This window comes from Lampris incognitus, chromosome 15 (assembly GCF_029633865.1).
Source record: "Lampris incognitus isolate fLamInc1 chromosome 15, fLamInc1.hap2, whole genome shotgun sequence".
Lineage (NCBI taxonomy): Eukaryota > Metazoa > Chordata > Actinopteri > Lampriformes > Lampridae > Lampris > Lampris incognitus.
The window spans coordinates 32505084-32523624 of record NC_079225.1 but is presented as its reverse complement, the minus strand read 5'-3'; the positions used below and the strand labels follow the sequence as shown (position 1 = coordinate 32523624).

Below are 18541 nucleotides of genomic sequence, written 5' to 3'. Positions count from 1 at the left end.
AAAGTTCCTAAGAAAGTACTTAAAGCCCTCCTCTGAACCTTGAAAACCTTTGTAAGATAGAAAAGAAAAGAGGGGGCAATCTTAGCAGAACAATAGTCTGATAACATACTCCTCCACAGCTCAGAGTGTCCCTATCTCCTTCGTCTAATAAAAACTTAATGCGGCCAAGCTCTTAAAACCCAGACAAGGAGAGCCCATTTCATCAGGAGACAAGTTCAATTTCTCTCTAGAAACTCTTCACACACAAAAAGAAAAAAAATGCATCCCTTTTCCAAAGCCACTTTGCGGTAAAGTAAAATCCTATTAAATCTTTCAGCAAAGCTTCGATAAATATTATGACGAAAATGTCCAAAATCAGGCTTTACTCTCTTAACCACATCAGCTAAAAAGCAGCAATGTCCACTAATCTTGGAAACGCTACTATTCTGCTGGGCTCACTCATCTATTGTCTATTGTAGCCGCAAGTTTCCATAAAGCTCCACAACACATCACGGACAACACGGCCAGACTGTATCAACTCCGTTTTGATACCAAGTCTCACTTTATCACCATTCCCTTTAATGTACCATAACAACTGATGTTTTGATGGATCTTATATGTACAGCTACCTCCAATTGTTCCAATAACTTTAAATATACTGATGAAAAGCAACACTAGTTTATCATTGATCTTCAACCACCTTACTGGTCTTTTATGAGCAAGTTTACCAGCTGAAGCAAAAGGTCCGCACAAAACACAATGTTATCAGTTGTAGCACAAGCAGCTCAGAAATAAAACATTTTTAGACTCATAACTAATGTAAAAAAAAAAAAATCCCACAAACCAGATAAAAAATAACAAAATACCAGTCTTACCTCTTTCACATGTGATAGCCCAGAAGCCGGTCCCGATACAGTCGCAGATGAAGCGGTTCCATCCTTCCTTACATGCGCCATTGTTCTTACATGGGTTGCTTTCACACTGTTTGCCCGAGACCTTACTACACGAGGACTTGATGCCTGTCACATTCTGGGACTGAGCGATCTGGCGGATGTCTTTGCTGCGCCCGTCGATGAACAGGTCCCGGATGCAACCCACATAGCCATAGTTGAGCATGGCAGTCCACAGCTCCGTTGGGAGAACCAGGCCGACCCGATTGTCAGGTAGACCACCCAGGTAAAGGTCTCCTTCTAGGTCCAAAATTTCATTCTCACCACTGGCTGTGAATGGGGTGCGGCGGCTGTTCACCGAAATGATGCCTGAAGGAAAAGACAACTTGTTAAATGTTCTCAGCTACTCCGGAGACCTCTTGGTACTGTCTGTGGAGAGTAAAAGCTGTTGTCACTTTAAACGTTTTGGTATATTTTGCTTTTTTATATGCTGTGCTCCTCAAAATATCCTAAGAATCCTTAAGCCTGTGTAATCAACACTTCAACATGCTTGGCTGGGATCTCAGTTCCTACACATCTGTACTGCAGGGCACTGTAGTAGGGCTGACTGATATGGGGGGGGGGGGGGATTCAACCTTGCAGCATTTGTTTTTTGCAATCTTTTTTGTGATATTTTGCAAATTTTGCAATATTAGAGAATAAAAAGGAGTTATACACTAATGAGCCAAAACATTATGACGACTCACAGGTGAACTGAATAACGTTGATCGTCTCCAAACAAGGGCACATGTCAAGGTCTGGGTAGATTAGATGGTAAGCGAACAATCAAGTCTCGTAGTCAACATGTTGGATGCAGGAGAAATGGGTAGGAGTAAAGACCTGAGCGACTTTGACAAGGGCCAAATTGTTATGGCCAGATGACTGGGTCAGAGCATCTTTGAAATGGCAAGGCTTGTGGGTGCTCCCAGTCAGCAGTGGCGAGTACCTACCGACTGTGGTCCGAGGAGGAGGGATAAACCACAAGCCGGTAACAGGGTGTTGGGTGCCTAAGACTCATCAATGCAACCCCTCGTTGCCCTCAGGCAACAGAAGGTCTATGGCACAAGTCACAGAAAACATTAATAATGGTTATGCAAGGAATGTGTTACAACACACACACAGCTCATCGCACCCTGCTGCATATGGGGCTGCGTAACTGAAGACCGGTCAGAGTGCCCTGTTCACAATCAAAAGCGGCTACAGTGGGCACGCGAGTGTCGGAACTGGACCTTGGAGCTGTGGAAGAAGGTCCCCTGGTCCGATGAGTCCCATTTTCTTTTAGATCACGTGGATGGCAACGTACATGTGCCCCATTTACCCGGGCAAGTGATGGCACCAAGATGCACTGCGGGAAGACGACAAGCCGGTGGAGGGAGTGTGACGCTCTGGGCAATGTTCTGCTGGGAAACCCTGAGTCCAGCCATTCAAGTGGAAATCCATTTGACACGTACCACGTACTTAAACATTATGACAGACCAGGTACATATATTCATAGCAATGGTATTTCTTGATGGCAGTGGCCTCTATCAGCAGGATAATGCGCCCTGCCACACTGCACACATTGTTCGGGAAGGGTTTAAGGAACATGATGAAGTGTTCAAGGTGTTTAGGTAGGTGGTACATGTCAAATTGGCCTCCAAATTCTACAGATCTCAATACAATTGAGAATCTGTGGGATGTGCTGGACCGACAAGTCCGATCCATGGCAGCTTCACCTCACAACTTACAGGACTTGAAAGGTCTGCTGCCAATGTTTTGCCACCAGATACCACAGGGCACCTTCAATGGTCTTGTACAGTCCATGCCTCAGTGTGTTGGTGCTGTTTTGGTGGCACACAGAGGACCAACATCATTAGGCAGGTGGTCATAATGTTTTGGCTCATCAGTGTATAATTTCACCAAATATATGCAGCTTTTATCATTCTAGCAAAGATTAGGATGATTTTAGAGGGGGGATATAAGGCAGTTCCAGTCGTTAAATCAGACAATTTCATCATTAGTCAGATGTCAGAATATTTTTCTTTAAGAGTAGTCATAAAGAAGCAGACTAAATATTGTTTTCTCTCATGCAACGAGAGTCTAACATGTCTGATGGGGCCAAATCTGCCTTACATTAAACCCTTTGCAATGTGACTACTCATGTGTAGTGTGGTGTTGATTTCAAAATTATATGTTGTTTGGCCCTGATGTGCGAAATCCAGCATTATGAACCAATTATGGCTGAATTGTGTTCAGATGAAACTGATTATACGTGTGTATTTATTGCCGTATTTCAAAGTAAATATTTGTTCCAAGCCTCGCTGGTGAAATATCTCACAATGAAAACATCAAAGAGCTGGTGAAATGATGCAAAACGGCATTTGGTTTGGATTATGCAAGAATTAGGGACACACACGCTCTTAAATCTAGCAGATACAACACCTGCGTCACAACACAATACGTCTGCAGAAGAATGATACAGCAGAAACAGATTCCCTCATTTGAAATTCATGAACTTACATCGGCGAGTAACACGACACGTTCAGTCCATTACGTCGGACTTCATCAGCTACCAAAAACCTAGTTGTGCATTTTATTTCAAATGAATATTGCAGATGTTGTCTCAACTGTGGTTTAGGTTGAGTTAGGTTCACTTAGAGCTAAAAGGAATCGAACGTCAAACCCAGTTTGGCATCCTCAATTCAAAACGTTCATCTGAAAAGAGAAGGGATGGATTCTGTTCATATTTTCCCTCCTTTTAAATCTTACCTGGACTTTGTTACGACCCTTGTAAAGGTCAAGTAAATGCGGCAAGGAGATGGAAAGGTCAGCTTTTCTCCACACCCTATATTTAGCTTGTCTGGCTACACGGTAGGGTGAGCGCTTACATTTTACCGGTGTTAAATTCACCCTTGCAGACGGACGGAGCGACTTCGGCTGGAGCGCTGTGCAGAGAAGAAACTTAATTCACCTGAAACTACCATTAACATTTCGCTCGAGCCACAAGTGTGATTATGCCTGTTCTTAACCATCCCTCAGTCTCATATCCATATATCTGTTTCATTTCTCTTTTTCTCTGTGGAAATCCTATTTTCCAGCCGGCTATCGCACAGGGGGCCGGGGTGGTGATTAATCAAAGCGGCGGGCCCTGACACACAGCTAAATTGGCTGCTCTAACCTGATATATAACACAAGCTGTAGCGCAGACTAACACACCACGGCTTTCTGGCGGATCCCCACCTTGGTATTGAGATTGTGTTGTGTTTGGAGCTCAACAGAAGTTCCTAACCTTTCTCTCCAACGTTACCTTATTCGAATAGTTTCTGCGTATTTGGCCGTGATTTGAGGTCAGGGGACCGCGAACGCAAGCGAGCAGGGGGGATATGAAGTCAGTAGCTATCGGTAGAGAAGTATGGCTTTATCCTGGCAATAAATCATCTTAGAAATTACCGTGCTGAGAAAGTTTTTACATCCTTTCTACATTCCAGATTCGGAGACAAAGCTACAGGAAATTAATGGGAATTCTGTGTGATTTGACATTGGAAATTTAGGCTATAGCCGTAACAATAATGAGAACGTATATTTAGTTTCATTGTTTTAACCTTAAATGATGAGCCAAGACAACGTCAACAGTGATCTGCTTCTCAATACTCTAAAATGATAGTTAACATTAAGTTGGAAATCTGTGATGACTCAAGCAAATGATAGTAGAAAAGACCCCTCCCCCCAATTTTCTCTGTCTCGTATTATTTATTTATTTATTAAACAACCCCCCCCCTTTTTTTCCCTTCCCAATTGTACTTGGCCAATTATCCCACTCTTCTGAGCCATCTCGGTCTCTGGTCCACCCCCCTCTATTGATCCGGGGAGGGCTGCAGACTACTACCACATGCCTCCTCCGATACGTGTGGAGTCGCCAGCCACTTCTTTTCACCTGACAGTGAGGAGTTTCACCAGGGGGACGTAGCGTGTGGGAGGATCACGCTATTCCCCCCCAGTTCCCCTTCCCCCCTGAACAGGCGCCCCGACCGACCAGAGGAGGCGCTAGTGCAGCGACCAGGACACATACCCACATCCGGCTTCCCACCCACAGAAACGGCCGACAGCATCTGTAGGGACGTCCGACCAAGCCGGAGGTAATTGTATGTATTTTTGAATGTCATCTGGTTTCGTGGTAATTAATTACCCCTTGACCTGAGATGGCTCGACTACTCTGAAACATTCAGCATGAAATTTTTCAACCAGCCTAGTATTCTTTCTACTTATCTGTCTTGTCTGTGTTTACCGGCTGACTTAAAAAAGGATTTCAACTGATTGTATGTCAAGTCAATTTGGGAAAATAGTCTCTTGTAAAATAAATAAATAAACAAATAAATAAATTTTCAGCTTGTTTGTTTTGTACAACTTGGATAGTGGGAATTCGGGGGAAACCCATTCAGTTTACAATTATATCATTAGTGAATGAGAATAATCCCTCTCCATCTTGACCATATTTACAATTTACAGGAAGGAGAACTGGTTTAAACAGTACCGTAACTGATCCATTTACTTTTTTTTTTTTTTTGTACAAGCAAACATATGAGAAACCTAGTTAATTCGTTGATTGAAAGTATTAAATATTTGAAAATAAAATGAATTTTAACTGCAACCTGAAGATGACCAAGTGGCTGACCTACATGCCTTTGACAACTACTTCTATACTAAGTTCTATCAACTCAACAGTTAATTTCTTGTTGAATATATTCACCTCTCCTCCTTTGCCCTACAGTCACCCTTCAGCCTCACCTGAGCGTCCGTCCCTCTGGATGTCCACGTGGTGCCAGGCCCCATCGTTGACCTTGGCCTGGGTTGCCTTTATCTTGATGGTGCCAGACCCCATATCCAGCAGTAGGTACAGTCCTCCATCCAGCAGCTCCACTGCAAAAAAGTCCACTTTGTTGTTCTTCTGTCCCTTGGCATCCCGCCGGTCCTGGGGCTTGCCGTGGGTGAAGAGAATCAGTCCGTTAGGTTCTGAGGTCCGGAAGTCAAAGGAAATGGAGCCAACACGCTTAGTGTTCCACTTCGGCAAGCCTAGGTAGGATTCAGGGGTTTCAAAGTTGATGGGATCGAGGGTGGGCACATTTTCACACTTGAAGACCACATCCCCTTGAAGCTTCATCTTGGGGTCTACAATGCGGGCCAGGCGGGACAGCTCCAGGCGGATATCATTGTTTTTGTACACAACCTGCAGAGAAAGTACAGCAGATCTGCAGTTACTCTTTTACTATTTTGAAAAATTTTAAATAATTTTGAGAAAGAGGAACCACTGTACATAGAGAGACTGTCTGTTAGTCTGTTACTAGACTATTACACATTATTTAGTCTATTACTAGACTATTACACATTATTTAGTCTATTGCTAGCCTATTACAGATTATTTAGTCTATTACTAGCCTATTACACAGTATTTAGGCTACATGCAAGATAATAACAGTGGACAGCTGTTACAGACCTGTTGCTCACATTATTTGTCTTTGCAAAATAAAGACTGCATAAACACACGCACGCACACACACACACACACACACACACACACACACACACACACACACACACACACACACACACACACACACACACACACACACACACACGTATAAAATCATAGAAAACTTTTTATGTCTAGAGTGAATTTTAGTTCAGAAGACATTTGGAGAGGGATTTTTTATAAAAAGCTATCATTATCCTTCAGTTTAAGTAATGCTTACAATCCTTCATCACAGGGGATATTTAATCAGCTCAATAATGGATGAAAAATACAATTTTCTACGTTAAAACATTGTATTAAAGTGCATAATGCAATAACATATAATCTTATGGTGGCGATATCACAGATTCCTGAACAGTCAGATCAATATCACCAGAATCTTCTAAGATGTGTATGGTGTGTGCACATTGTTGATCAGCCATTTTCTATCCCAAATTCAATCCATGCACTGTGGAAAACAGATATTATATATATATATATATCAATACAGATACAGGGAAAAAAAGTTTTAGTACATTGCAGTTTTTTTTTCCTGTATCTGTATTGATATTCCGCTCCTCATTATATAAATATATATATATATATATATATTAGCCTAACATATTATTATATATTCCTGCCCATTGTGCAAAGCATGGTGTGATGGAAGGATTACCAGTGAGTCATCCTCTGTAATGTACAATAAGGGCAGTTCCCGGGTAGATAGAGTAAAAACCACAGGGGGGATCAGTGTCTGTGTGAAAATATATCCAATATCACACCTATTTACCCACAATAAACTTGCACCAACCCCTTAATCCACAAAATGAGAAAGCAGCCCACATTGTAGTCAAATACGAAAAAAATACCAAAGAAAAAAGGAGCAGAATGTTGTCAACTGGAATCCACTGAGGCGGAAAATTAATGTGTTTTTTTTTTCGGGGTATTTTTTTTTTTTTTCATCTGTAAAAGAAGACAGGGTCCTTTTCCTGGCATATAGGGCACCATTTGCGTAGGAAACGGCAGCATTGTTGGTGGGAGCACAGCTGTCAGCAAACAGATTTTACTGCGCTGGGATTACCGATAATCCTGGAAGATTTGACAGTAAATCAACACAGGTGACCCAAGCTTTGAGAACAACCGAGGAGAGGGGGAGAAGGAGGGGGGGGGATAAAAGGGGACAGAGGAGTCGGTGAGAAAAGAGGCAGTATAAAGGAAGGAAACTAGATGATAAAAAATATGGCTGAACACAGAGAGAGAGGAGGAGGAGCTCAAAAATTGTAGGTCATATGTAAGAGGCCTCTGTTAAAGAAGTGTTTTGTGTGTGTGTGTGTGTGTGTGTGTGTGTGTGTGTGTGTGTGTGTGTGTGTGTGTGTCCGTGTAGTGTGGAACATTTTGTGTTGGGTTTTGCTCCACATGTAGAACATAATGTGCTAAACGCACGATAAAGTGTGGTTAGAGCAAATGCAGCTTATGGTGGTGAGGAGGTTAATGTCAAGTTATTTCCTAAGTGTTTTAAAGTCCTGCCAGGCTAGATTTGTCAGGGCCAGAGGAGGTTCCCATGAGACAAAGGAAGAAACAGTGCTTCACAAAAAAAAAAATCTTTTTCAATGTCAAAATATAATCAAAATGACCTTTTTGTCTGCAAAAAAAAAAAGAAAAAGAAAAAAGTGCCGAACAATTTATCATGCAAAACCATATCATTAAAAGAAAGGGGGGAAAAAAATCTGCTTCAATTAATGCAACTCAGTGGACGGCTGCATAAGTCACCAATTAGATAGTTATGGATTATGACGCGTTTTTAAAACTAGTCTTCCCAATCATGTACATGCCCAGCTCCCTCTCGATGCTGCAGATGACTGACACGTCTAACCATTTAGAAGATGAGTTCAGCCTCCCAGCACGATACAGTCACTCGTTCCACCATTTCTCTTTTGTTGGTTAGTAGATACCACGGAGAGATTTATTTAGGAAAAAAAAATGTTGGATTTTGTGATGCGTAGTGTATTGTCTGAAAGTCTGGGGGCTGCTTCACCAAATATGAAATACTTTGGTCAGCCGTTGCCACTGGGATGTTTAACTACACTAGACAACGATTCAACTAAGCCATGTGGAACAACAGACCCAGTTGATGCGAGCCGTGCTTACTCGGTGTCAGTGATGAAGTCACTTCCAACACACTGCAGTAGGTTTACTAGTTGCCATTCTCAAGACATACATGCAAATAAATGTGCTTTTTCATACGTTCTATTGCTTTGCATATTATGTCATGTCATTGACACTCATTTCTGTTTTTGTTTTTTTTTGGGAGGGGGGTTGGGGATCCCCCCCCCTTTTTGTCCCACATTGCATCCAGCCAATTACCCCACTCTTCCAAGCCGGCTCGGTCACTGCTTCACCCCCTCTGCCAATCCGGGGAGGACTGCAGACTACCACATGCCTCCTCCGATACATGTGGAGTCGCCAGCCGCTTCTTTTCTCCTGACAGTGAGGAATTCCGCCAGGGGGACGTAGCACGTGGGAGGATCACGCTATTCCCTCCAGTACCCCCTGAATCCTGAACAGGCGCCCCGACCGACCACAGGAGGCGCTAGTGCAACAGCCAGGACACATACCCGCACATCCGGCTTCCCACCCGCAGACACGGCCAATTGTGTCTGTAGGGATGCCCGACCAAGCTGGAGGTACAACAGGGACTTGAACCGACGATCCCTGTGTTGGTAGGCAATGGAAGACCGCCACGCCACCCGGACGCCTGTTGACACTCGTTTTGAAGGTGACAGTTTGTTAGGATTTTTCTGTATAAAATGATGGGCCATGCAGCTTTTTAGTATATTCACCGCAGCAGCCAGATGGAGAAGTCAGCGGGTGGCGCCAAGTTGGAGAAGAAGCAAAGCTGCAGTGGCTAGCAAGCAGATATGGCAGAGGACGGAGCTTTAGCAACGGACAGATACTACAACATCACTAGCTGAAACTGGTTGAACCACAATTTCATTGTTTGGTTGTGGGGAAGACTTTGACAAAAAAAAGCGATGAAAACTTTAATTTTGAATGGATGTCTGGCATATGGCGTGCTTAAACACCTGTTCAATTACCATAACTGATTATGTCTTGAACAAAATCAATACACTTTAAGGTACAATATGTAATGGCATGTGCCCCCCCCACCCCACCCCACCCCACGGCTATATGGAGGACTGCGACCACATGAGTGCTGTACTGACAACAAGAAACATGACACACTATCTCGCCATGGGGTCAACATTGTGTATTTGTTTGAGAAACAGAGACAACGGAAAGCCTCAAAAGGAAATGAAAGCATGCAGCATATGCTCATTTTTTCATTCGCAAGTAATAAAGTGGGCAGCAAGGTGGTGCAGTGGTTAGCACGGTTGCCTCACAGCAAGAAGGTCCTGGGTTCAAACCCCAGGGTAGTCCAACCTTGGAGGTCATCCCAGGTCGTCCTCTGTATGGAGTTTGCATGTTCTCCCCGTGTCTGCGTGGTTTTTCTCCAGGTGCTCTGGTTTCCTCCCACAGTCCAAAGACATGTAGGTCAGGTGAATTGGACGTACTAAACCGTCCCTAGGTGTGTGTGTGTCAGCCCTGTGATGGCCTGGCGGCCTGTCCAGGGTGTCTCCCCGGCTGCCACCCAGTGACTGCTGGGATAGGCTCCAGCACCCCACAACCCGAATTCGGATAAGCGGCTTGGATAATGGATGGATGGGTGGATGGAAGTAATAAAGTGAACAACATTTATTAAGTCTGACCAAAACTGCAGAAGAAGTGAGGCGTTGCATCAATTGCGGATAATCAGAAGTCAGAAAGACTTTATTTGTCGTTTCATTTCATGCACTTGCGCACATGAAATGAAACGAAACATCGCTTCCCCCCAGCCCACAGCAGTGCAACCCAAACACAAAAAACACATATCCAGGAACTACAAGAACTACAAGTACACATATATCTAAACTAACACATATATCTAAAGTAACACATATATCTAAACTAAACAACAAAAAAATCACTGTTCAGGAGGAGAACGCCAGCCAGGATGACTGTCTGACCTGCCGGTCTGCAGTCAAAAGACCGTAGTAAAGACAAAGGATAGTACCTTTAAGGATTGTAGCTTTAAACTATAATTTGTTTTCTTCTTTTCATTGTATTTTCAGGCTACGACTAGTCCTAAGAGCAGCTTAAAAAAAGAAAAAATGAAATTTAATTGCGTCATCTGGATTTCCGTTACTGTCATTCACAACACATCCCTCGAAAGCATCCTGGTAGATGTTCTAAGACTCTTTTACCTTTTCCCGTTATCGGGCTGAGGCTGCCATGAGGCCACTGTGTACCGTGCTGTGGCAGCACGGAGTCGAGTGTATGGTTATCACATTTGTCGTTAGTTGACGCTGGACTCGGGACTAGGAACCTCCACAGAAAAACTCCAACCAAGTATGCCACGCAACGGCGTCTGCCTATGTAATGCACATATGGCACTGGCATTGATCAACCAGATCTCAATCAATGCCACCGTCTCCTCCACCGACCATGACACAGATTCAGATATTTTTGTCGTGCTTTCTGATTGAGAAGGACAAACAACTGCCAACTGTCATTTCAGTACGAACTGTAGGTTAAGTGCAGGATGTAATCATGGTGCCGTCAGATTTCAACACCTAACCAGATGTGGCATCACTGGGCATTACATCCGGTTATCGAATACTGGCGTCATTACGCCCTTTAATGCGACACAGTGTGGCCACACTGAGCACTTATCAAATGGTGCCCAAAATCCAGAAATGACCCCGGTCTGGAACCGTCCACACCACACCTTGTGTGGAAATGCCACTGGAACAGTTTCTCTCTGTGCTAGGGACCGTTCTGATATGGAGGATTACCATTTGTCTGTGTGTGCAAAATATCAATTAATCCTTTTATATTCATGGGAATACTATTTATACATTGTCTTTACTGACTAAACAAGGTCTGCATCTCATGCAGCCAGGGCCTCTTCTTGCCCCGCAAACTCAGGGTTGTTTGTCTTAAACCTGACACAAAGCAGCCTTGGCTTCCTTCTTTCCTTGCTCGACACTGAAGCCTTCACAAACCCTCCTGCTTGGGCTCCTCGGCATTATTCAGGGTCGTACTGAGCAAACGATCAACTACAGCCCCTTGACGGCGAACGCGTATACTTTAAGGTGATGATTCGCCCATTCTGCCGCAGACTGATCAATAAGTTAATGGAAATGACGCTACAAAAGACGAATTGACTACTGCGGCCATGTGTATCTCAGCTTTGCCTTTTTATATGGCTCTGTTCTACAATGCTATCTGTCGGCCTAGCCCACAGCCCTGCGAGCCCCATTCATAATGCAAGCACAAGGGACTCTAACGACTCTATAAAGCCCGGATCCTCCATCTCTGCTCCGGGATAACGTATCGATCCGGCCTGGTAGGCAACAAGGGGAGCGACGAGGGAAAGGCGTGAGTGTGTGTGTGCAGGCAAACGCACACACACACACACACACACACACACACACACACACACACACACACACACACACACACACACACACACACACACACACACACACACACACACACAATCTCCCTCTCTAATCTACTTCAGATCAGTGCTTCTGTCCTCTTGGCCCCGGCCACAGCTGCTGCCGGCTTGTGATTTAGACCCGGTGTTAATGAAGAGGCGGGGTCATTCCAGAGAGCCCAAATACACACACTGGTCCTCGTAAAGCTGTGCAAAGGAGACAGAAGGCTCCTTTCATTTAAACACACACACACACACACACACACACACACACACACACACACACACACACACACACACACACACACACACACACACTCAATCACGTGTGCACAGAAACACACATACTTGTAGTTGAGGGCACACATTGTGTACCGTATATAGACAAATACACAAACAAACAAATATGCCGACAAAAACAAACACACACACACACACACACACACACACACACACACACACACACACACAAAGGCACAAGTGTGTATCAGTGTTTATTATGGAAAAATCTATTGGACGATGGCCTGTGAGTAAATATTGTCTGAAAAGGGATAAGATGGGAGACAGACACAGATAAAATAAATGATATGCAGTAGTCATTATTGGAAATCATTGTCATTACTTGAGTGGGTTTTAACAGTGCGTTGGTGCAGAGGAACAGAGCTAGTCAGATTCAAGAGCAGCAGCATTTTCCTCTTCGGTCTACAACGTGTTTCAAAGCTGAAATGAAAGCTTGCTGGGTTATACCACATTTGCTTAAATAGGGAGCAAGAGGGGCGGCACGGTGGTTATCACGGTTAGCACGGTCATCTCACAGCAAGAAGGTCCTGGGTTCGAGCCCCGGGGTAGTCCAACATTGTGGGGACATCCCGGGTCGTCCTCAGTGTGGAGTTTGCATGTTCTCCCGGTGCCTGCGGGGGCTCCGATTTCCTCCCACAGTCCAAAGACATGTAGATCAGGTGAATCTGCTGTACTAAACTATCCCTAGGTGTGTGTGTGTGTGTGTGTGTGCGTGTGTGTGTGTGTTGGTCCTGTGTGATAGTATGGCAGCCTGTCCTGGGTGTCTCCCCACCTGCCACCCAATGACTACTGGGATAGGCTCCAGAATCCCCGCGACCCTGAGAGCAGGATAAGCGGTCCAGATAATGGATGAATGGAGGGAGCAAGAGGGGTATTGTCTTTGAGTCTTCATGGGCCAGAGATATTTTGTTCAAGTATCAAAATCAAAATCATACCACTATTACATATGAAGCATCAGTAAAACCCCCAAATAATAAGTAGATAAATGAAAATCCAAACTTTTGAGTGTTTGGGGCCTTTTAACATTTTATTATTTTTCTTTAAAATGCAACTGTCAGGACTGCATTGTCTATTGATAGATAGACTTTACATCTAGTAGGGGTCAAGGGTCAATGCTTTCTTTTAACGTTTAATGTTTTGCCCCTGTTTTATTATTTTAGCCTTGAAGCACAAATATACAAAACAACTCTCATTTCTCTTATTTTTAAACCTCTGGCCTTTATCAAACCTCACATCTCTTCCTTATTATCTTTACAGCCTCCTTTTTATTTCTGTTTTCGCACATCCCTCCACCATTTTTTTGTCTTTCTTCCCCCCTTTCCCTCCACATGGCCACATTATTGGTTTTCCTCCTCCAACAGATAAAGAGGACCACTGTGACGACACCTTGAACCCCAGCAGCCCCCACGGTTTGACACGAGTTGCGGCTGCAAAGCTGCAGAACTAGACTCAGCCCACAGCTTGGCATGGCTGCCCCATGGTGCCAGGGGATGGGGGTGGGGGTGGTGTGTGTGTGTGTGTGTGTTGGGGGTGGGGGGCACAGCGGGCATAGCATGGCACTGCAAACATGGGCCTGACCAATGAGCGAGCCAGGCAGCTTCCCGCTGGCCCTTCAGTCACGTGACTCTCTGCAACCCACATGGCCAAACACGAGCGGGGGCGGGTCATTAGCCTCTGAGCGCTGTGTACGGATGACATCACATCCCGCCTTACAGGCCTGATGAGTGCAGCACAGAGCGCAGTGAGTGAGAGAGACATGCAAAGACAGAGAGGGCTTGCAATGCAGCAAGTAGAATCCCTTTTGTCTTTGGACACTCGCTCGCCCCAAGAACAAATGCCTCCGTCATCTTCATCACCATCTCCTTCATCACCGTCTCCTTCACCCTCTTTCTCTAAGTGCTGTGTGGTTGCAGTGTCTGCTTCCAAGAGAGCTGAACAGGCATTGGCTTGCACTAACTCTGCTGCTCTCTCTCTTCCCTCTCGGAAGGCTTTGGCCAGATATGAAGCAGAGAAATACAGGTGCACCCTGATCCAAGCAACAGACCCCCTGCTAAATCATTCCCTCCTCATTATATGGGGGGTCCAGGATCCAAAGGAAGAGGAGAAAGGGCACAAGAAGAGTGAAAAGAAAAAGGTTAAAGGCAGAGACTGATAAGAGATGACACATACCACAGGCACACGCACACACACAATAAACCATGCAGGAGCACAGACATACAGAAGACAAAGAAATAAGGGAGGCAGGTGTAGGCGAGGTCATATAGACGACTGCAAGCAGTTTCCACGACTCCGGTTCCACCTGACTGGCATCGCCCCTACCTAATGAGGCTAGGTATGATGAACAGTTGAAGATCATACAATACTACCACTCCCCGACCACACTGGGAGTGTTTGCATGTGCACTACAACCCAGTTATGGTCCTTATTCTAAATAAGACAATACGCTGATCAAGCAGTATACGTATATGAGTTGTGTTAAAATAAAGAAAAACTTTTCCCTTTATATTTTGGTTTACATGCAATGAAGCATAGTCCAAACAACTTTTCAAACTTCCCAACCTGAGGCTCATCTTGAACATGTGCCATGTGCGTGTTCCCCTCCATTTTTAAAGCCACAGGAAGGATTTCTGTCACACCCATATCAGTTTCAGTGGAAATATTAAGCATGAGGACAGTCTCAGGCACATCCCCAAACTGTTTAGAGTTCGTTTTTGTTTAACAGATTTTACAATGTAAACCTTAACTTCGCCAACACTTGATGAGCGCTATCAGTTTAGCAGCTTTTAGTCATCAGATGGCAGCAAGTGTCCCAAAGTGTCACAAGAGCTATGAGAGCAATAGTGTGATAAATGTGTTTAAATGTCTAAATAGGGGTCAAATAACAAGACTAATATCAGAACAGGCCTAGGTAGGATAATCAAAATATAGCTAAGACCTGATTTGGGCGGTGGCAAAAAAAAAGAAAAATAGGAAAACAAAGACTTTTCCCATGCACGTCTTATTCAGACTATTTCCTTAACCAGGTTACTATCAGAATTATGGTGTGCATGATCGTGATCACTGTGAATGACTAATACAATTTTTGAAATTCTGAGTCTCATTTATATATGCAATAGCTCAACTGTTCAAAGTGACGGGGAGGGCAGAAGAGAGGTGAAGAAGAGAGTGCAGGCAGGGTGGAGTGGGTGCAGAAGAGTGTCAGGAGTGATTTGCGACAGAAGGGTACCAGCAAGAGTTAAAGGGAAGGTTTACAAGATGGTTGTGAGACAAGCTATGTTATATATGGTTTGGAGACAGTGGCACTCACGAAAAGACAGGAGGCGGACCTGGAGGTGGCAGAGTTGAAGATGCTAAGATTTTCATTGGGACTGATGAATAAGGACAGAATTAGGAACAAGTATAGTAGAGGGAAAGCTCAGGTTGGACGGTTTGGAGACAAAGCAAGAGAGGCAAGACTGAGATGGCTTGGACATGTGCGGATGAGAGATGTTGGGCATATTGGGAGAGAAGGATGCTGAACATGGAGCTGCCAGGGGAGAGGAAAAGAGGTAGGCCGAAGAGGAGGTTTATGGATGTGGTGAGAGAGGACATGCAGGTGGCTGGTGTGACAGAGGAAGATGCAGAGGACAGGAAGAGATGGAAACAGATGACCCGCTGATGTGACCCCTAACGGGAACAGCTGAAAGTAGTAGCAGTAGTAGATGAGTCAGTCAGTAAGTGCTTTGCTGCCATGTTTCTGCAAATCTTTTAGTAAAGGTGTAGGAGCCAATTAGCACTCAATTATATAAATAGGAACCAATCTTTGTCTGGTTAGGTGTTCTGCCCTGAAGGTTAGCAGTTTCTGATTACACCCAGAGACACATGCTGAGGCACCTTGTTGCAGTCATTACTTGTGTTCTGGATATTACAGTTTGTTTGGCATGGAAATTACCTTCGAGTTTAATGGACACTAACAATAAATGGACGGAGTGTTCAACTGGCAAGTTAGTCTCGGACTTGGATTCATCACGCTATCTGTGGTGCAACACCTCAGTGGCTTAAAGCGTTGGCTTAGCCTCTATAAAAGGTATTAAAATAAATCATCCGAATCACAATCATGTTCATTGAGTCTGATTCTGATCATAATCATACTTCACTCACATCTATTGCTGTGTATGTCATTGATGTCGGTCATTCCTCACCAGGCCTTGGAAGAAGAGACTTTTTATTTAACAGTGACTTCCTGGTTAAAAATCGTTAACATTTCAAACATGGGGAACAAGCAATTTGATGCTGCATATCTAAGCAGGCCAATGTAGTTAGCAGGGACATGAAGTGAACACATTTTAACCTGAAATGATGCTTTTTTTCTACTTATTCCACTATAACAAAATACTCTGTCATACATCTTTTTTTTATCCCCCCCCCCTTGTCTCCTAATTGTACTTGGCCAATTACTCCACTCTTCCGAGCCATTCACATCGCTGCTCCACCCCCTCTGCCGATCCGGGGAGGGCTGCAGACTACCACATGCCTCCTCCGATACATGTGGAGTCACAAGCCACTTCTTTTCACCTGACAGTGAGGAGTTTTGCCAGGGGGATGTAGCGTGTGGGAGGATCACGCTATTTCCCCCAATCTCCCCCAAATAGGTGCCCCGACCGACCAGAGGAGGTACTAGTGCAGCGACCAGGACACATACCCTCATCCGGCTTCCCACCCGCAGACACAGCCAATTGTGTCTGTAGGGATGCCCGACCGAGCCGGAGGTAACACGGGGATTTGAACTGGTGATCCCCGTGTTGGTAGGCAATGGAATAGACCGCCACGCTACCCGGCACCCCTGTCATGCATCTTAATATAAAAAGCATATTGGCTAAAAAATAAAATAGCATCTTATAGGAAACGCATGAATATACAAAATATCGAGCTACAATACAGGTTAGAGATTAAACCATCCCTATAAAAGTCTGGGCACCTTAGAAACACACTGAAGGGTATAAAGAAAAATCTACTCACACAGTTTTGCCATAAACTGAACTTTGCTGTGTTGTGAATGGCTATCCCACTTCCAGCCGTCACACTTCCACAATTTATAAATTGTGCATTTTAATTGGTTGCAACTGTAAAAATCCTCTCAGAATATCCACCCCCCCCCAGCTGCACAATTATGCTCTGTCATTTACATAGGGAGGATTTCAACTAGAATGAAAAGCTTCCCCCAAAACAATACTGTCAGGACGATGGTAATGATTGCAAGTCTGACTGAAGTCAAAGTTAACTAACCTAAAAAACAGCAGGCCTCAGGTGAATGTATAGGGACTTAAAGACGCCATAGTCATCGTGTGTTTGTGTGTGTGAGTGTGTGTGTGTATGTGTGTGCATGCCCACAAGTATAAGTGCACACACAGACATATATGCATGTGAGTGTGTAGGACAGACAGAGAGAGTGAGAGAGAGAGAGAGAGACTGTCATTAGCAGGATGGGAAAGGGCCAGGGATGAATTAGCCATGCTGGTAATGACTGGAGAAACAGAGGTCTGAGCCACTCAGTCAAAAGATAAAAGACTCAAGACAAGGTGACTTTTCTCCCTCCTAACCAACTTCTGAATGTCTCATTTGTGAGATAGAGAGAGAGAGAGCGAGACAGAGAGAGTGAGAGAGAAAGAGAGAGAGAAAGAGAGCAAGAATGAGAGAGAGAAACAGACATAGAGCGAGAGAGCGAGAGAGACACACAGACAGAGCAAGAGAGACCCAGAGGGAGAGAGAGATAGAAAGAGAGAGACAGAGAGAGAGTGTGAAAGTAAGAGACAGAGTGAGATAGAAAGAGAGAGACAGAGACAGACAGACAGAGAGCGAGAGAGAACTCCGTAGCCTAATGATGGCGTGGCTCGATCAAGGTCATGTTGGAGGGTGAGCTTATTGTCCAGAGCCTGGCCACATATCACCAGAATTAGTGATCCCTTTGTCAGAACTGGGAGACATTGTGAGAAAGAGGAGAATGGGCTAGAATGACAAAGAGGCAAGCCGGCAGATTAAATGCTTTTCTCTATGGGTAACTTGCACCAGTTAGCGCGATGCCACAAAGGTAATTCTTCTAGACTTCTCATTCTTCCTCGCCTGGATGGCTTGATTGACCCTTCACCTTTCTCTGATCAATTGGTACTCTTATCTCCTGAAATGGCAACTAATGGTAAATTGTTAACCCCCATAAGGGTTGATGAGATGAGCCACATAGTCATAGAAATAGTAATAATAAATATACTCATAACAAAAAAGAGGAAGAAGAAGAAGAACTCAATTAGCACTTACAAACCAGAGTTTAATAAG

At 44.4% G+C, this 18541-nt stretch overlaps 1 protein-coding gene across 1 annotated transcript in view; it reads right to left on the bottom strand.

The window, feature by feature from the left end:
• Positions 1-18541, bottom strand: part of LOC130125441 (neurexin-3b-like) — a 412131-nt gene that overhangs the window by 301184 nt on the left and 92406 nt on the right. Inside the window, exons 6-7 of the mRNA XM_056295020.1 lie at positions 5673-6111; positions 855-1238 (exon numbers count right to left, since the gene is read on the bottom strand). Of these exons, the coding sequence (XP_056150995.1) occupies positions 855-1238; positions 5673-6111 (823 nt within the window). The remainder of the gene's footprint in view (positions 1-854; positions 1239-5672; positions 6112-18541) is intronic.